Source organism: Atractosteus spatula, chromosome 8 (genome assembly GCF_055471065.1).
Source record: "Atractosteus spatula isolate fAtrSpa1 chromosome 8, fAtrSpa1.hap1, whole genome shotgun sequence".
Taxonomy (NCBI): domain Eukaryota; kingdom Metazoa; phylum Chordata; class Actinopteri; order Semionotiformes; family Lepisosteidae; genus Atractosteus; species Atractosteus spatula.
The window spans coordinates 52685856-52705296 of record NC_142713.1 but is presented as its reverse complement, the minus strand read 5'-3'; the positions used below and the strand labels follow the sequence as shown (position 1 = coordinate 52705296).

The following is a 19441-nucleotide window of genomic DNA, read 5'->3' as shown; positions in this document are numbered from 1 at the left end:
TTGGGTATGCCATAACAAGAAGGAGTCTGTGGCCTGTGTTTGGGAGTTTGTCAAGAGAGTTGGGGTAATTTGTGGAGTAAAAATAGTTTTTGAGAGCCAGTGTGTTTTGTAAGCAGAGTGATACATTTGTAAAGTGTCCTGCTGTGTCTCCTTATTTATTCCTCTCTAGTTTTGAAGCCTGGAAGTGGTGGGCATGCCACAAGCTCTGGTGTTGCTGCCTCTGTGCAGCATCTGCTTCCCGGTAGCCTTGTCCATCACCCAGTTATCCCTCCCTCTGCGGTCTGGAAGTTTGTTGGCTCATGGTGTGCGTCTAACCATTCTGTAGGATGTGTCAGCCTGATTCCAGCAACTTTAAGTGTATGTTACAGCAGAGGTTAGGAAACTGCATGTTAAGCTCAGGGGTATAGCACTCAAGGTGCACAACAAGTTAACTGCATTTACACATTAATTCCCCATGGGACATCTGTCCAGAAGTCTGATCATCCTGCAGACCACACTCCTCAGTGACCTGTAGAAAGCATAATTATTTTGTTTGCTTGTTTCCTAGATTGCAGACATAATTTGGATAATGCATCTTAACCTCGCCTTGTTGTTACCAGGTTTGATTCCATTTCATGCCTACATTAAGGTCATTAAAGTTTGGAAGCAATATTAATGCAAGCCAAAAAAGGTTCAATTTAAAATTAATTGGCTTTCATGCTCTTTAACATTTGAACTTTTGGCAATAATGAAAAGGGCAGGACATTAAAGAAGCATTTTGCCAATTGGCAGTGACCACGAAATGAGGGTTTCTGTGTTTGAATCTGAATTGTCAAACTGCACATTTAATAGCTTGCCATTGTTTTGTCAGTGGGTCATTGTGAAAAGATTTCCTGCAGTAACTGCATTGTGCGATAAAGACTGGTTCAGCAGTGGTAGTCCTCAAAAACTGAAAAGAAAAAAGGGATGTTGGACAAGAGTGTTTTTGAGTGCTGCACTGTAAGATTTATGACTAACTCATGTTTATTGTCTTGTAAGGCCTAGATATATTTCAACCACTTAATTAAATAGATTATTAAAAATTGCTCTTTTCATAGTGCAGAAAGAAAAGGTAACTCTCAATATGCCTACATTCTGCATGCGGGACGCCGCCTTTTTATGTGGAATACATTTTTCAGAGCTATTAATTTGATTCCTATTGAAATGATCATTTTTTGTACTGTAGTAACTCATATTGAAAGCCATTTTAGAGTTCTAAAGAGCAGGGCTTATTTCTGCCCATTCATATGCCTCATTGTTCTGCATGTAGGGTTTGTCTAAAATTGATCTGCCCTTTACAGTGAGTTGAGCAAATGAACCTGAAACAAATGAACTTTCAAAATAAAATCCTCCTTTAGAATACAAATGTATGAATTGTTTGTTTCTTGACACACATTGACACGTGTCGTATTTTGAAGAGGATTCAGTATTGTATATTGACTTAATGCTTAATTATGTTACTTAATGCTTTAATTATTGACTATTGGATTTTCTTTTAGTCACATAAGATCTACATATGTTGCAGCTTGAAAGTAATAGTTCATTTCTTCTGGATGTTCCCTTTGTCGGCTCCTTCGGCATTCTTGCAGATGTGCAAAAAATTCGTATTTTCGTAATACAACAGTTTAATGTATAGAATTCTTAGGGAATAGTAAAAATGGGAATGGAAAATGTTTTTATATGATTAAAAAAATCCCTTTGTCTATTTCGAAATGTAGGAACAATGTCTCAGACTTCTAGGTTTTCATTAGTGTCAAATTGTACATTTTATTTCTTCTAAATTGTTAAAAGTGAGCTTTTAAAATGGTTGTAGACCTTTAAGACACCATGTGAATATGCTGTGGAGTTTATAACAGAGGTCTGGGAGAAAGACAAATCCTAGACAATTACCAGCTTTAAAGTATAAATTGACCTTTAGACTTATTTGTGATGATAACATGCTTTCAATATCCCAGTCATCACTATTGGTGCAACAGCTTTCTGCATTATCGGAGAAGTATCAGTTTCCTTGTTCATGGGGCCAGTTGGCTGTCCCTCCAACCAAGGAGGGTTAAAGACATACATATCAATAAATACTGTACTGTCCTATTACTGATGTTCATCAGTATCGTCTGAGATGAGTTTTAAGAAGGGTGCTTATATATTAAAATGTACTTGTTGTTAGTGTGGTAAAAGGCAGTATGATTCGAAGCTTTGAAAGAATGGGGTTTCCAAGATAAACTCACCTTACACAGATGACTACTCGCATTGTTTATTGACAGTCCTAATGCTGGTGCACTCGAGGGGAAAATTTTGTAATGAGATTGAAAAAGCAGAAAAGTTTAGAGATGGAGCTCTCTAAAATAAGGACAGCACTATTAGGATAGAAATTTGACAGCTGATGTGCATGTTAAGGAATCGAAGGTTTTAAAAGCAGCAATGATATGGATGTGTTTTAGGGTTTGCGGTCTTGACTGTTTTCTCTTTTTTTTCCCCCACTTCAGGAAAAGAACAAGGACAAAGACAAGAGATTCCGTCCCCTTTATGATATTCCATATATGTTTGAGGCCAGAGAGTTCTTGAGAAAGAAGCTCATTGGGAAAAAGGTAAAGGCTAATTTTTACTTCCCGTGTGTTTTAAATACTCCTGGAGAAATGATATGAACTGACAATTCTTATTATTTACATCATTTATCAAGTAATGTTAGTTGCATTGAGTACAGTAGAACTCGTGGGTAACATTGATTTGAGCTCCTTATTTAACTTCACACACAGGACCTTTGATATTTGTGATTTTAGATCATTCTGATGGACTACAGGGTGATAAGGCATTTGAGGAAATGACATTTAAAAATGTCTTGTGCCAACAGAAAATGTCATCATTTGTCAAAATGTAGTATAATCTTAGAAAATCAGTTTTGGGTTTTATTTTTCTGATACTGAAGAGAATAAGACACCTTAGAATTCTTAATATTGTCATTTGCATGCCGACAGTGACACTCTAATGGAAAAAATTAATATTAACTACGCTAACTTTAAAGTACTTAATTATGTAAATGGTTTCCTAATTTGGAAATGTTTTTGATGAAACAATGTGAAAATTGTGAAAACATTCTATCTGCTATTCTGAACGATTCTATTGTAGTCAATTTATATTAAAGTAAGGCACTTAACATGCCACAGTGTTGGTAATGAAAATGTTTGATTTGTAATTTTAATTAATTAGTCATAATAAATGGTAAAGTAAAAGGGTATTGTCACTTAATAAAAAAAATAAGAGGGTTTTTACAAGAGACTGTGAAATAAAGTTCGGTTCTTTGAGGGGATATTTATCATTTTATAGATCTGTGGTTTTAAACATGTCTGTACCAGTTAAAGATAAGAAAAGGACACCAGGTAGAAATTTAGTGAGGTTTTGAGTTTAGCCTTTTGACATTTTCTTTGCTAGTTCTGGGACTTTCGTATTGTCTCATTGTTTAGCGAAAATAGAACATTTGAAATGAGCTTTTTTAAGGCTTCGGTTTTTCCAGGATTTTTCCCTCAAAAATGGCAAGGGTCAGTATGGCAGTCACAGTTCCCACTCAGTGGCAGGAGTAGAGTCTATCCTTGCTGATATCTTTTGTGAACAAGTTTGTATTATTCAAACAACATTGTACAGTAACATCATGTTGAGATTGTGATTTAGAACTCTTTTCAGCTGTGACAGAGAATATAAAGACTTATGAAAGTTATACAGAATTATTCCGTTTTTTAAATTTGCCATGGGGGTACTTATATGAGCTTTTAAAGCCTATTTTAATAAGAGTTTTACCTTCCAACAGAACACTCTTGAGTACTGTACAAGGTGTAATATTTTTAAGCTTGGAAAATATCGTTTTATTCTGTACTTCAGTTTTGCATCAACCAGTACAGAGGGTAGGACGACTGTATGTACACTGCCCTGAATATGCTTTTATGGTCCTGTCAAGGTTTGCTATTCTTTCTATAGGGCATTACAATAGAATTATCAATCCTCCAATCCATACTATGGCTTTTATGGTAATCGTGGCAACAACAGAGGTGTCCACTTGAAGAAATCTAGATGTATCTGACCAGTGTTGTAGCCTGTACTCAGATGATGGTGAACTTTTGGGTTCACCCTGAATTACAGATGCTTGCCTTAGCTGGTTGTGACTTGCTCATCCCCAGGGACAACGTAGTCAGAAATTGCCCTACCTTTGACTATTGTTGACCTTCAGCTCAAAGGCATGCACCTTTTTAAAAATATTGATTTAAGGATTCTCTTGAGATTCTCTCTCTCTAAAGGTTAATTTAATGACCCCTTATACATATTTAAATAGTTTTGAGCATCTTCAATATCCATTTTAATCAGTGCTTCACACTTATCAGTTTCTGAAAAGGAGTAATATATGTGGAGGCTAACTAATAACCTTTACCTGTGAGATTCTTTGATTGTTTAAGTGCAAGATGCTCTATTGAAATGTAAGGTTATTAGTCCCACTTATGGTGCATTTGGATAGTGAAAAATGCTCAACTGTTTAACTAGATCAAGCCTCAAATATTTTTGCATGTATTAATTTCAAGTTTGACTGCATTTTTGTCATTCCAATATGTGATTGAAAACACAGTGTGGGGTATTTTAAAGTGTACTGTACTTGTTCCATTTTCTTTACGTAATATAGGCTGACACCATAAAAGATGATTGTAGCATGCCTTTTTAAAGACTAAAGAACATTAGAACCTCTTCCTATAGAGTGAATCCTCCCTGGACTGCAATGCCATTTTTCTTCACTCTTGAGTTCTAGAGAAAAAATAAACTGATCATTAATCACTAAATGTGTTTTGCTTGCCTTTTCTTCTGGAACTTCACCAGGGACAATGTGTGAGGTATATTTGTCTAAAATTATTAAAAAGAAAAAAACTGAAATGATGTGCTTTTTGTGAAATGTTGCTCTGTGGGGTTTAGGTTAAATTTATTTTTTAAATAGGTGTATAATCCAGTTTGTTATTGCTGGGAATGGAAATATCAAGGACAAGCATGCCTACTAAACAGAAGAACAGATCTGCCATGATGGATGGAGTTAAAAAAAACTTTTGTACCCAACTCATTGTGCCGATCTGATTGAGTTCCACTGATCTAGACTTTAGTTTAGTTAGGAATAGTCTAGTTTGGAGATTATATCAAAATGGAAGGACTTGCAAACACTATAGAAGCAGCGCAGGAAATTCAAAATGGGCAAATGGTTGGGAGATGACTTTTAACAACAGACAGTTATATGCAGATATCAAAAACAAAATCAGAAATGCTGAGCCTGAAGAAGCTGCTTCAGAAAGAGTTATGTTAATGTACCATTTACATCTTCTCAACAATGTGGAGAAGCAATAAAAAGGCATATATTAGGAGTTATAGTTAGAGGCAAAAATTTGAAAGCGAAGGAATATTGCTTAAATTGTACAGTGCACTATTGAGGCTTCATTAACAATATTGTGCTAATGTTCAGTCACCACATGTTACAAAATTATTGCAGCCCTGGAATCAGTTCAGAGAAGAACCATCATATACATTTTGGGGCTTAGAGGAGTGTCCTATGCTGACATGCTGAAATAACAGTCCTTGCAGTTCAAAACTAAAAAAGTTCAATGATGTCCTGATACAAGTTTTGGAAGACTTCCGGTGGACTTTCGTGTTTCACTTTTCATACTGAAAGTCACAAGTGGAAATGATATGGGAGAGCAGTGAAATCGGGGAGCGGTAGTCACTTGTTTATGCAACGGTGAGTGGGAGTATGGATCAAGCCGCCAAGCCATATGGCTTAAGCCGCAAATTCTGGCTTCTTTCAATAAATGCCCGAGTGAGATCCCTGGGACCATATAGTTAACTACCCAATGGGCTAGTAAAGAGAAACTGCGTTTCAGCTCTGGAGCCTTCTTCAGGTGTCGAAGTCTCTGAATGCTTTTCTGGGTGGTATCCGAGCCAAAGGAAAAGGTGTTGAATTTAAGACGCAATCCTTTCAGAAGGATATTATGATGGCATCTCAGGTTCATGTCCCTGATTGCAGACAGGCCATTTAATCCTTCCTTTACATTAATGAACACTTTATAGTCTTCCTGTTCATCCCTTACTATGCAGCTGGCTATCTTCATGGCTTATGTAGTGCTCCTAGCCAAGCTGTTATACTCCATCTAAGCAGTTTCATACCCAAGAATGCTGTAATATTCTTGATATACTGTAGCTGTGCCAATACATTGTTTTGGGATTTTAGTAATTGAATTTATATAGTGCTTTTCATCTTCAGACAACCAACAAAGTGCTTTGCTTGTTGGTGACATTGTTCATTCATAACTAAAGTGCAGCACTATCAGTTATATGCTAGCAGCTCCACTGCAAGATTGGGCAGAGACGTTGGAAAATATTCCCCCCCAGTTCAGGTTGAAATTTGGGTAGGCCAGAATGCATAAACTGTAGAATTTAATTAAATAGGATGCCAGAACTAACATACGTATTCTTATCCAGGGATGACCCCTATTGGTCTCTATTGAGTGCCACCAGATCTTTAACAACCCAGAAGTCAGGACCTTGTTTTAATGATGGCACCCCCTTGTCTGTATGTCCTTAATAGTGTTTTAAGCCGCTGGATCACAGTGGCTGCTATACATCACCCAGGTGGGTGCTGTCTTTTGGTATTGAATAAAGTGATTCCCTTCCTTTGTCTAAAGTGTTTGGGAATAAAAAGCTCTATACGACTGCATGACATTACAGTAAAAGCTCTTATCTGGCATCCATGGGGAATGGGGGTGCCAGTTAATCAAATAGGCCAGTTATATGAGCATTACACTTATGGTTACTTGTCTCATAATTTCTCACAAACTGGAGTCACTCAGGCTGATCTATAACATTAAGGCACAGACGACAGTTGAATTCCTGCATTACCCTGTTACAGTTTTCTCCTTTCTCCAAGCACTTAATTATTTCCAGTTGTTACTTTTTCAGGGTGGTAAAGTGCTAGATGATACAGTGAAAGCTGCATTATTGATTATGGAGAAATAAAACCTCTATTTGGATTAGATTTGTTTAAATACTCAGTTATGTATTATAGTCCAACTAGATGAGCACACTTAAAATAGCACAAGGTCACAATTATTTCATAAGTCTACATTTTATTTCTTCTTTGGGACTTAAAATCAAAACATAATAGAACCACATTTCAATCCATATAAAACTAAATGAGGCCATTCAGCCCAAGTTACCTGTTTAGTAGGTTCTACTTAATTGATCCGAGTATCTTATCCAGTCATTTCTTGAAAGAAGCCAGGGTTTCATCTTCAAAATCATGGTGGGGTAGCTTGTTCTAGAGTCCAACAGCCTTTTGAGTAAAAGGGGTGCCTCCTGTCCTTGGTTTTGAATACGTTATGTCTCTGTGTCTATATGTAACTGCTTGTCTGTATATATTTCCCTATTGAATAATTAATCATTAGAATTAGATTTGGAAAATATCCTCAATATAATTATATATCTAGTGAACAACTGATTACATGTAGAAATTAAGTTACAAAAGAAACAAATTAAAATATTTTAAAACAATTGTTGCGGTCAATGTGGAAATAAAATTACGTTATTTTTGTCCATGGAAAAGACTTTGAATTCCCTTGATAGTTTTATTAAATTGCATTCTTAAGTATTGTTAGGTGTTTTAGGTAATGGCTTTTAAAGGCACTATAAGACTAAAATTCATGCTCAGTATTTTGCACAATAATAATGGTCATCCTTGTGGATGTAAATATTATATATGGTAGAGGGTTACAAAAAAATGTCCCCTGAAATTAAATCTTTTTTGGTTTTCAGCACTAATACTTAGAATTAACTATAGAGGAGCTTTACATGATATTGGTAGTATTCTGCAGATGTGTGCTTGTAAAGTCAGGAAATCTGGGAGACCATTTTGCATTTTATATTCTTTAAGAGGTGAAGTTTATACATATCTGTTTATTTAGGCATAATTTTTCAGTGTCGATGTAGACTCCTCTATTGTCTTTGTACAACTGCTAATCATTTTTACAGTTATGTAAATTATATTGTAACATGAAAAAATATTCTAACAATTGTTTTCAATGTGGAGAGCTAACAGCAGGTACACAGCCTGCAAGTAATTGCCAAATAATTACTTTAATGTGGTTACAATTTTCTCAAATTCCAAGTGAGATTCAAAACACCGGCTTTCCTGGAGTTTGAGGTCAAAGACTCTTGGCTTCTAATGCTGATACTTCTAACAGTAATGGACTTTGACAGCTATGGATCTTGCCCTTGTGACAAAGTATATAACAGTTGTCTGTGTGTATCATTGGAGAAGAAAATACTTTTTTTAAGCTGTACATAATTTGTAGCTATTTCACCATCTGTTGAATCTTTAGACTAGTGTGCTTATGCTTCCATTTTGTCATGTTACATTCTGTGCATGTGACAACTGTGCATGCAGTTGTCAGGAACTTCAAAGACTGGGTTTCAGCAAAAGGGTTTTGTTTGCATCTTGGTTCATCAAACACTGCAGCTAGATGTCTCCTCAGAGTGTATTGTGTTTGAGTCAGTGCATGTTACTAGGCAGAGGCTTTCATTTTTTAAACAATGCCATCACAGTAGGTTTGCTTAAGTTTTTTTTTTATCGAAATATATTGTGGAGAAACAACTCACACTCAAGATTTTACAAGTCATGGGTTTAGCACCTATAGAACATTCATCTATTGAAGTATTCGAAGTGGGAAGTTTACTTGTGGTGGGTAATTAGGCAGTTCTATAGCCAAGTTTATTCCCCTTTTGCGGCTAAAATACTGTTCACTCAGACATAATCCAGTGAAGATTTGGCTAACTGTATAAGTAGGGCTTCTGTAATGTCTCCCAACCTCCGAAAGTCAAATGGAATATCTTACTAATCCACTTATCAGGAAAGTGCACATTCAGATAATCCTGAATTCTAAAACTGCCTCCTGTTATACATGACTGTAGTGCAGTCTGTTGATTTGTGTCCCAAAGCACAGGCCTGTGATGGAGATGCATGGGTGAAAAAAAGGTAGACTCTTGACGGCTATAATAATTTATCGTAAAATTGACATACCATGAAATTTAGATGGTCTACCTATAAACTTAAAATCTGAACCTTTTCTGGTTTTGACTGGAAAGAGTTCCTTTGCATAAGTGCGCAGTTAGCTCAGGTGTGTTTCCCGATATCCTAATATTTACTTTTACCCCAAAATGTAGTTTTTTATACATCACGTCTCATTTTCAGCACCCTTTGTTTTCTAAATTGGATTCACTCAAGCATCTTTGCTACTTGTTCAAGTAGGTTTAGTTACATGATGCATCACAACAATTATTAATTTAACAAAATTATATTTAACAATTTCCCAATTCAGGGTGCTAACAGTTTTTTTTTGTAACTACGTATTTTCTGAATTACTTGTGACTATAAAGTGTTTTTGTACTGGAATATTTGAACAAATTTGCACTTTCAAAAGGGGAAGTTTTTTTTTGTGTTCAAGAGCATGAGAACATTTGACCAAATTGCCTGCTCTGATTTGCAATCTAGCTCATTTGGTTTGTGCTTGTGACTGGCAGTTTACTTACATGAGTTTACTGCAGGTGTCCTTGCTGCTTAAAAAAACAGGAAAAAAAGAAGTCAACATGAAGGCACACAATTACCCCTTTTATATAAAATCAATCCATTTAAATAGTGTACAGAGCCGGGCCTGTGCTGGGGAGAACAGCTAGCATTAGGATGGTTGTAAGAGTCTGGAGCCAGCAATCCAGCCACATTGTTGAAGCCGATACCCTGGTTTCCTTATAGAAGCCTTCTAGCCTTCAGCTAGATGAAGCCACAAACAAGCTAGATGGACTAAATGACCTTCTCTTATTTGAAAGAAAGCAATGCTTTGTCTGTTTTTCTTTCCACTTCTTAGTGTGGAATCTACCTCTGTCGCATCCCTTTCAGTTCTGTTTAAGCCTGTTCTCTTTATTTAAAACTGTTCTTATGATCCCTCATCACTACGCCCACTATCTGTTCTGGAAATATCTTCACCTGTTAGTCACACAATGGTGTTGATTGGTTACTTTATGATCTGATCTGTGTGCAATCATGTGCAGTGTGTAGGCTGTATGGTTTATCGGTATCGCCATTGGTATCATCAGTATACATTCAGACCAGCAACAGGGAGATACTGTAACCATAATAGAGAGAAATATAAAATGGAGTGGAAGGCTGACAAAATTAAGATGACTTGTGAACTAAAATAGGGCTTAGATATTGAATTATGAAATCCCCTAATTGTTGCTGCTTGTGCTGCTGGTTTCAGGAACTGTAGTTCTAGTGTAGTGTAATGCATGGTTCTCACTCAGTGTCTCTGTACTAATTCATGACTATCTCTTTTCCACTGTTAGCGGAATTGTCACCTTGAATATCCTCCAAAATACCCAGTTTTTACCTGATGATTCAACATCTTGGTTAATTTATAATTTGTCTGTTTTAGGAAACAATTTCCAACAGTATACTATAAACTAATTGTAAACAGTGCAGGCAGCTGGTCTGTTTGCTGGAAGTCTAGCAGTCTAGCCAATATGTTACAGAAGAAATTACATCTATTAAGTGCATGGGAAATGTTCAAAATCTAAAAGTCGTCAGTAGCCTTTTGTAATACACAGTGTAAAAGTATGGGTTCTTATTGTAAGGACAGTAGCCTGTTTGAATCCCGTTTTTCTTTCTGCACAATGAAGACTTAATTTTCTCTTGAGCAAATGTTTGAGGAAACATTTTAAATTGATGCTATAGTAACCTGGTTCGGCACAATGGAGTGAAAATATTTGGTCTGTTTCTAGAATTGTTTTAACTTAAGCTGAATATCGGTATATATATATTGGCATCTTATTTAGGGATTTGTTTGCCAAATGCTTGAATTTTGGGGAAAAAAATCTACAGGTGTAGATTTGTACATAGTCAACATTGTTGACTAAATCTTAGGAGTTTGTGGTGCATTTGATTAATTTGATATTGGATGATGTAGCAATTTAATACCACCAGTCTTTTTGCTTGGGGAAAAAATTGGTTTATTTTCCTCAGGTTAGTAGCAGTAGTATGTGATGTTTGAAGGGCAGTTATTCATCTTTAGCATAAGGTAGAAACCCCTTTTTATTATGTACACAAGTACATTCCCTAACAAGGCAAACATTTAATCCCTTGTCCTTTAGATGTCCACCCTGCATGTACATTGTATAAATCTGTGTAGTTACTATGGTTATTCAGTAGTATTACTGCAATTATTCAGAGCCCCTTTGAGTGAAGACTAAAACAAGTGTTCTTAATATCTATGAGATCACGTTTCTTTTCTAATTATTTTGTCTGCATTAATTTTAGTCTTCTGGGTATCTGAGTGTGACATTTGAGCTTGCCCTCTTAAAATATTATTTTCCTTTTTATTTAAATGGAGTGTTTCAGAATACTAATTTGGAAATGATCTCATTTTCTGCACTACCTAATCTACAATCTGAAACAGTGAAGGTCATTTATTTCCTTTTAATTTAATATTACATGATCAAATGTTAATTACACAACAGCTTTTTCTTTAAACTTTCTTTAAACTTTTTTTTCAGATTGTGAGGGCATTCCTGTGCTCCATCTGAAGGAGATTGAAATTATCATGTTTATAAGAGTATTTGTGAATTTATAATGCCTGTCAAGTAAAATATGCAGTGTTATCAACAAAAACATATATAGGCGAAGATGATGGATTCTGTTGAATGTAGAGCTTGTACCTTTTTATTAACTTACAAAATGGGGGGCACAAGACTGGGGGCAGTTCTAGTCTCTGTGGTTGGACCAAAAAACATTTTAAAAATGAGAAAATGGTGTTGAGTTTGATCTAATTTGGTTAAGATTTGTATATGCTGAAAGGAGAGCCCGATATCTGTTGGACTCTGGCTGTGATCACTTAAGTCACCTTTGTGATGTTCTTGGACAGCGAGATATTAGAATATGCATTCTGTGACTGGTGTTTAAAATATTCCTCATTCCATGTACTGTATGCCATTTTACATTCAGTTTATATAATCTGTCTTTATTCTTGTCTTGAGATTCATGGATTCGTTGACCAGGTCTATGTTTTGGATTCTAAAAGGCCTTCAAAATAATTTTTTTGGGACACAGTAGACATTGAGTTTTTTTTTGTTCTCTCTAGATGACCATCTGAATAAACTTTAAACTTGTACTGAGTTGCATTAGGACATCTCACAAATGTATAGCGTGAAGCATTTGATATACATTTAATTTCTGAAGCTTTATCAGAGACTGCTTTGAGTGGCTTGGAAGTAGTAAATTCTTATGATGTTCTGTCAATAGTGCAAACATCACCTGCGAGGGAATTGGAGAAACAGACAAATAAAATTTTGGGTTCCTGAGCTGCTGAAATGCCATACAAGCAGTGAGAGCATAATGGCCGCCTCCATTCTCTTATTTTCCTTCACTAAAGCAAAAAAAAAAGATTTAGATAAAAGCAGAGAAAGCATTACAAAAATCTTCAGTACTCTTTAAAAGCTACAATTTGAATATCATTTATGAGTTTTTGACTCAATCCATTTTTAAGGTATCTTTTTGACAGGTACATGGCACATTAAAATATTTGCTATGAATGCAGCATTTTTCCTAAATGAAATTAAATGTCCATTAAGGCAAAATGTAAATTATCTCATCATTTAGGTCTGAAGTGCTTATTGTAGTGTTGGATTGAAATCTACTAAAATGAGACATAAAAAATTGACGTTCAGCTTTCAGTGTCATTGACGATTAGGTTATACTTTAGTTGCAGCCATGACAGATTGGACATTACAGTTACACTGGGTAAATTTACATTTGGCACGGGGAAAAAAAGATTTTCTCCTAATGACCTTTGCAGGTTGCAACTTCTACTTTCTTGTTAATTTAATTTTTACAGATAAGCTTTGGGCCTAATATGCTGTATAGTAGGGGCTGGCAAGTCTTTTAATGAATAATGCAAATAGCATCTAGTTTTAAAATTAAACAGGATCATTTTCATTTCCTGCTCCAGATTCCTTTGAGATTGGGAGAGGTGGTGAGAGCAACAAGGGTGACATTGAGTGTGTTTGCTGTACAAAGTCATAAACAATCTCCATGTTGTGGCATTCTTCTTGTGGACGTATCTCCTCTAGGGAGACCCACCGTTAGACTGATTTGATTCACACTGACTGCCAGTGACCTTGGAAACTTGCCTATAGATAAAAACTCACTTAGAGACAGATGTAGTCTAATATGAAGCTCTGGATTTAAACTGTGTTTTTTAGCAGCATCTCCCCTTTGTCTTAATTGTCTGCGTACACTGGTGGTTTGTATTGTGGGGATAACCAGGAATCCTACTGAAATCATGCAAAGGCAAACTGTCCTAGGGTATGAAAGGACTATTGTACATTTCATAAGAAAACATTGATGAATGCTGGATTAAATGAAGTCTGAGATTAGAATATTTCCTCACAGTTTCCTCTCCTTGAAAAGCTTCACCTGTCACCTTTGCACTTCAAAACCTCAGACTCCTACAATGTGGTATATGAAGTTAGTTTTTGAAATTTTTTGTTGGTTTACATTAAGATGTATTTTTTTATCTCAACTCACAAGACTTTGAGTTTTAAGAATGGAAATGCATTTTAAGTTTTTCATTGTGTAAAAAAGTTGCATTGAGAATTTAAACTTTTTTGGTCGTTTACTTCTTCAATATTATGTTAACCAACAAAAGAATAAACATAGCTATACCGGCCACTCAGTAAAAGCAGAGTAATAGCTACTTGATATAATTCATTTTATTTTTCTTATCCACAGATAAGAATGCTGTTACAGAATTTGAGTCGTTTTAGTACAGCTTGTAGTCTCTTAGACTTACATCTGTCCTTTTTTTAATATTTGATTTTTTTCCCCCTCAATTTTTATTCCTTTAATTTTAGGTCAATGTCACAGTAGATTACATCAGAGCAGCTACCACTGGCGCAGACCTGGGCACCGGCACTGGTCCAAGTTTTCCAGAGCGCACCTGTTCTACTGTCACTATTGGAGGAATGTGAGTTTTTCTTCTACTTGTTTTCAGAGACAATCGCCTATTTCAATATATTTGGTTTTATGTGATAACGTGGCATTAATGGGTCTCGGATGTAATTTCTCTACCTGTTTTTGCAATTCTGACTCTTCATACTTGTGAGCCGAGCATTCTGCGTGACTCAACCAGCAAGTTAATTACTGGAAGTAAAATGGTCCATGAGTGAAATAACCGTACGTCTTGAGTCTGTTATGTGGCTTTCTTACTAGAACATGGGTGGCCAATCTGGTCCTAAAGAGCCATATTTTTGGGGGTTTTATGACTCACCTTTAAAACAATTTCTAAATGTAAAGCAATTGTTTAAACCACTGAAACAGATGATGTGTTAAATCTGGAATTAAATACGCAGATATAAATAAATCTGGATCTGGAATTAAAATACCAGTGCCTTGCACCTTTTCAAGGACCATAGAAGGCCATTCATGACTTTTGACATTCCTGGTTAAGGGTTTCATATTGCACTGTAGCCGTCTTAAACCAGAGCTGACCACCTTTGTACTTCAGGTGGGTAGCTGCGTCAGTATGCGTAGGCTGCAAAGGAACAAGTAATAGGTTTATTCCATGCTGAAAAAAAGAAGAAAGAGAACACAACGTTTCGGCCGTGGAGCCTTCTTCAGGTGTCTTCAGGCACCTGAAGAAGGCTCCACGGCCGAAACGTTGTGTTCTCTTTCTTCTTTTTTTCAGCATGGAATAAACCTATTACTTGCACCTTTGTACTTGCCGAGTATGAATATAAGGCATTTGTATTACACTTCATTTTGATTTTTTGTTGTTTCTTCGCCGCCTTCTTCAAGTAGATCTACAGTATGTCCTAAATTTAGGAGAGAAGACAAGACCTATATCAGGGGTTCTCACGCCATCTAAGGATCCAAATGGGGGCATGAGAGCTTTTTATATACAACAATTTCAAAATACTGAATTTTTCCAATTACGTGGCAATTATTTACAACAATTCATGAATAGAAATATAAACAGAAAGTATGATCTAATCACAGTAATTTCATAGTAAAGACCATTAATTAAACCTGTCAACTGCCTGAGACATCTTCCATCAGTTAAGTTTAGAGAATTTTTGGCATTAATGCTTTCCTGTCTACCCCAAAACGGGCCGAGCGAACTCTGTGGATCCTTGTCCCATTTTCATCCACCTGTTTGCAGGAGACTAGTTTTTCTGCACTCTCGATCATCAAGAATAAATCCTTCATATTAAAACTAACTTTCATTGTCCTCTTTCTTCCACGAAGGAGAGAATTTCAAAAACCGTGGCAAATATGCAGCGTCAGAGCTCACTCTAAATGTTTGAGGTGAACTCTTACATAATACCTTTCAATCCATTTTCCTGTTTATAAATTAACATTTTTCCTTGATATTACATAAGGTTCGCAAATAGCAAATGACGGTAAATAATCTAGAAAAAAGCTTAAATCAAATTAGTAGCCCGTACAACAAGGAGGAGGGCGGTTTTTGCGTTAACCGAGGTGGCAGGGAATTGTTTGAAAAAAGTTGAGAACCACTGTGCTTTAACTTTTCAGAGTATAAACAGGGCTCATAAGGGCACCTTTCCTGCACTGTACCCCTACCTCCTCCCCATTATTGCCATTAAAGCAGCTCCTTGGCTCATTCTGTTTAAGAAGGGTCCAGTTAGCCTAATGTTCACGGACAGGCTGTCGTTCCTTCAGCCAAGCAAGTCAATGGCTCACTCACCAGATCACCCAAGTTCTAAAATGACAGTAAAGTCTGTTCCAGGTTTGTGTTCATTCTATGAACTGTACACTTTACATTTGAAGTTATGCAACGTGCTGAAAAGAGTTTGCCGGTTGCTTACATTACATTTTTATATTTTAGTTAGCTGTTTAATGAGCTTTTGTGGCACCAGAAATGTACTATTTCAGAAATATTTTCCACCAGAAAATTGAAAAAAGGAAACACGGAGAGGTCCGCATATAGTAAAATTAAATAGAGTGTGCCATCTTAAGATGATTCAAAATCACATAATCTTACCTATAAGGTATCAGTTATGAGCTATAAGTTATTCATTAGTTTAATCTGAGTCAAGGCAAAGTTAATAAATCCCATCAATCTAACAGTCCCCCCTTTCACACTCATCTTTAGTAATTGTCTGAAAAAGTTCAGCAATTTCAGTGCTTGTGTTCTGAATGATTTCGGCATTTTTGTGAACATTTACTTTTAACCAACAATAACTACCATTATTTTAGAATGTTTTAATTGCAGTGAGCTTGCACACATCTAGCAGTGTGTTAAGGTATTTTTTTGGCTTTACTCTTAGGAGTTTTTGTTGCAGCTGTATAGCTTGTACCTACATAACATGTTGTAAGGAAAATGACTCTTTTGCATAGCTACATGCAGCATTTATATGACATGGAAATCCTCCATTGATATTCAACTCTGGTTTGTCCAGCGCCATCTGTAATCTTGCAGTAGTTTACATTTGTACTTTCCTGTAAACATCTATACTTTCCCACAAACACCCTGCATGTGCTCATCTGCTTACATTTCCCAGAGGCATATTCCATGAATGCAAATGCCATTTTGAATTAGGTGCAGTTCCTGGACAGTATAGATTTTCCCCAGAGAGAGGGGAAAAATACCATTAGTCTGGAGAACTGACATTGGATGATAACTTTTTTTGTGCTCAAAAAAGATATGCTGAACAAACCGATGGTTTATTTAAGATTAGAGAAACCAGTGGATTCTGCTCTTTTAAGGGCTGCTAAACTGTACATCAGTACAATTCAATTAAATCATTTCTGTGCGTCTTGGAGTAATGAAATGTTAATGTTCTGTCATTTTAAATATTTTTCAAAATGAACATGCATGCTACAGAAAGGCTTGTATTAATTCCTGAAAAAAACACTTAAAGAGCATCTTTATTTTTATAGTTATAGAAATAAATGAGGAATAGGTTTTACCTGCATGTATTGAATAATTTAATACATCGATTTCTGTACTGTACTTAAATCTTACCTTTTAAAACATGGCTGTTTTTTTGCTTTTGTTCATTTTGCAAGTAATTTTGATCGAGTCTGCCAGTGAATCTTTACTTGGTATTCTGATCATTCAGTCAGTGTCCTCGTGGTTTAAATACTTCAATATAAAAGATTTTAATCCAGCTACAGTTACACAATTGAATAAATATTGAATTATACCATTGGATAAATAAATAGAATAAATCTCCTGTATATCATTCAGTATAACCTGATGGCTCATTCATTTACATTAGATCATATAGATTTTGAAATGGTTTTGGAGCTTTGTTTCTAAGTGATGCGGTTAAGCGAACATGCTGCTAAGATTAAAGTTATTTGCTTTCATCCTACTGGACTTTTTCAGTGCTGAAGCAGGGAATGCAATCTTGTATGAAGTGGGTTGTCTTTTTTACTTTGCAATGACATAATATTGATAGAATGAGCTATTTCTGGTGAAAATTCAGAATTTCAGTTTGTTACACCAATAGTTTTTGGACTTTTGGACTTTGGACGCTGGGACTTTTCTACTTCAACAGCCAGTGACTGCAGCAATGATTTGAATTATATTCACAGTCCTAAAAATTCACAATCCTAAAAATAAACTGCATTCCTATGCTAATTTAAAAATCAAAGATAACCAGATGTACCTGTATGTTACCTAACTGTTTAATGCATTTGTTCGTACATATGACATGAATAGTTTTTAATTACTATCGATTATTTCCTCATTAGTGTAAATAAGCTGAGGGGAGCCTTTTAAGACCTTGAAACCCTGTTAGCTATATTTTATTTCATCTTGAAGTTACCAAGGGTAGAAACTTGGATAATTGACTCTTCCACAATTATAAGATAATTGCTCAAGAGAAAAACATGAAGCTTTGAATGATTAATCTTGACAATACACATATTTAACTAAGAACATATCATACACTTGATTTCAAGTGAAATTGTTTCTGCTCAAGATGGTTAATTTTAGATATCTGTATGGTCTGTACCTGTCTAATCATGAGATCTACATTAACTCTTTTTTCAAATATATTATGTGCAATGTATTTACACATTTTATGACTGAATTCAATTAGAAGCAGAGCTTCTTCAGAGATAAGAAGGGAATGTAATAAATATGGAATCTGTGGAGAATGCATGGCATGTTTAATGATATTTCTCTTGAAGAGCAGAACAGATTTGTCTAGTCAAAGACTAGAAAGCAGTAGCCCAAATAGTAAAATCAATTAAGGAAAAAAACAAGGAGAAAGAAACCACTTAATAAAATTATTTAAAAGAAATGGGATCCAGTTACAGAAAAGCAAGGTAATGCATTGCAAGCACAGGTAAAAGGCATATAAGAATGGCCAAGACAAAGTAGGACTACTGTAGCAGGGACAGTAATAGTTCCTTTCAATTTTTTGGTGGCAAAACTAATACACATACTAGAACCACTTAAGCTAAATATCCAATATATTAATATATTCTGCCAATTGTACTCAGAGAAACAAGATACTTTTCATAGGTCATTAAACAAAACTTTGTGCAAGACAGGGGTAGTATCTGTAGACATGAAAATTGCTCTTGTAGTGCCCATCCATCAAAATGATGACAAACCGAACCAAGTAATTACTAATCAGTAGGCTTTACTTCTACTACTTGCAAGGTTAAAGGCGTAAGATTCTAAGGGATAGCACAAAAATAGATTCTAAAACAATTTTTTGAAAAAGGTAGGGGTGTTCAGCTAAAATGACTAAAATGTAGAGGTTTCTGAACAACCAGCAACAGTCATGGTTTCACATATCTTTTTAACAAAAGGCTTCTAATAATCTTCCTTATAAATGTAATTCTCAAGTTGCTGGCAGTGTGTATTCAAGGTAATATGTGTGCAAATACTCAGAACTAATTTATGGACCATAAACTGTACAGATAAATTAAATTATCTGATTAGGGTGATGTAAATTGCAGAGTACCATACAGATTTATATGAGGACCACTGCTCTTTCTAATTTAGAGTGCCCTTCAGATTTTATTCATACTCTATTGAAATTGGAACAAACAATCAACAACAAAATTCAATGTAAAAATTACTTGTTCAAAGAATTGTTCATTGTTCAAAATTCACTGAATAAAAAACATTGCTAAAAAATAAGTTATTTTTAGTACTATCATAAGTCCCAGGGATATTTGTCTTTATTCATTTATGCTTAATCTTTTTTGTCCAAAAGCTCCCATTTTGTTTCATCTGACCGTTAAACATGTTTCTCCAATTGTCATTAATAAGTAGTCTATCCAATTTAAGTTGCCTCTTTTTGTGGTTTGTCCAAAGTAGAGGCA

General features: G+C 35.5%; 1 protein-coding gene across 1 annotated transcript in view; it reads left to right on the top strand.

Moving 5' to 3' along the window:
- snd1 (staphylococcal nuclease and tudor domain containing 1) overlaps positions 1 to 19441 on the top strand; it is a 309136-nt gene that overhangs the window by 45576 nt on the left and 244119 nt on the right. The window contains exons 11-12 of the mRNA XM_088922699.1: positions 2502 to 2603; positions 13984 to 14096. Of these exons, the coding sequence (XP_088778825.1) occupies positions 2502 to 2603; positions 13984 to 14096 (215 nt within the window). The remainder of the gene's footprint in view (positions 1 to 2501; positions 2604 to 13983; positions 14097 to 19441) is intronic.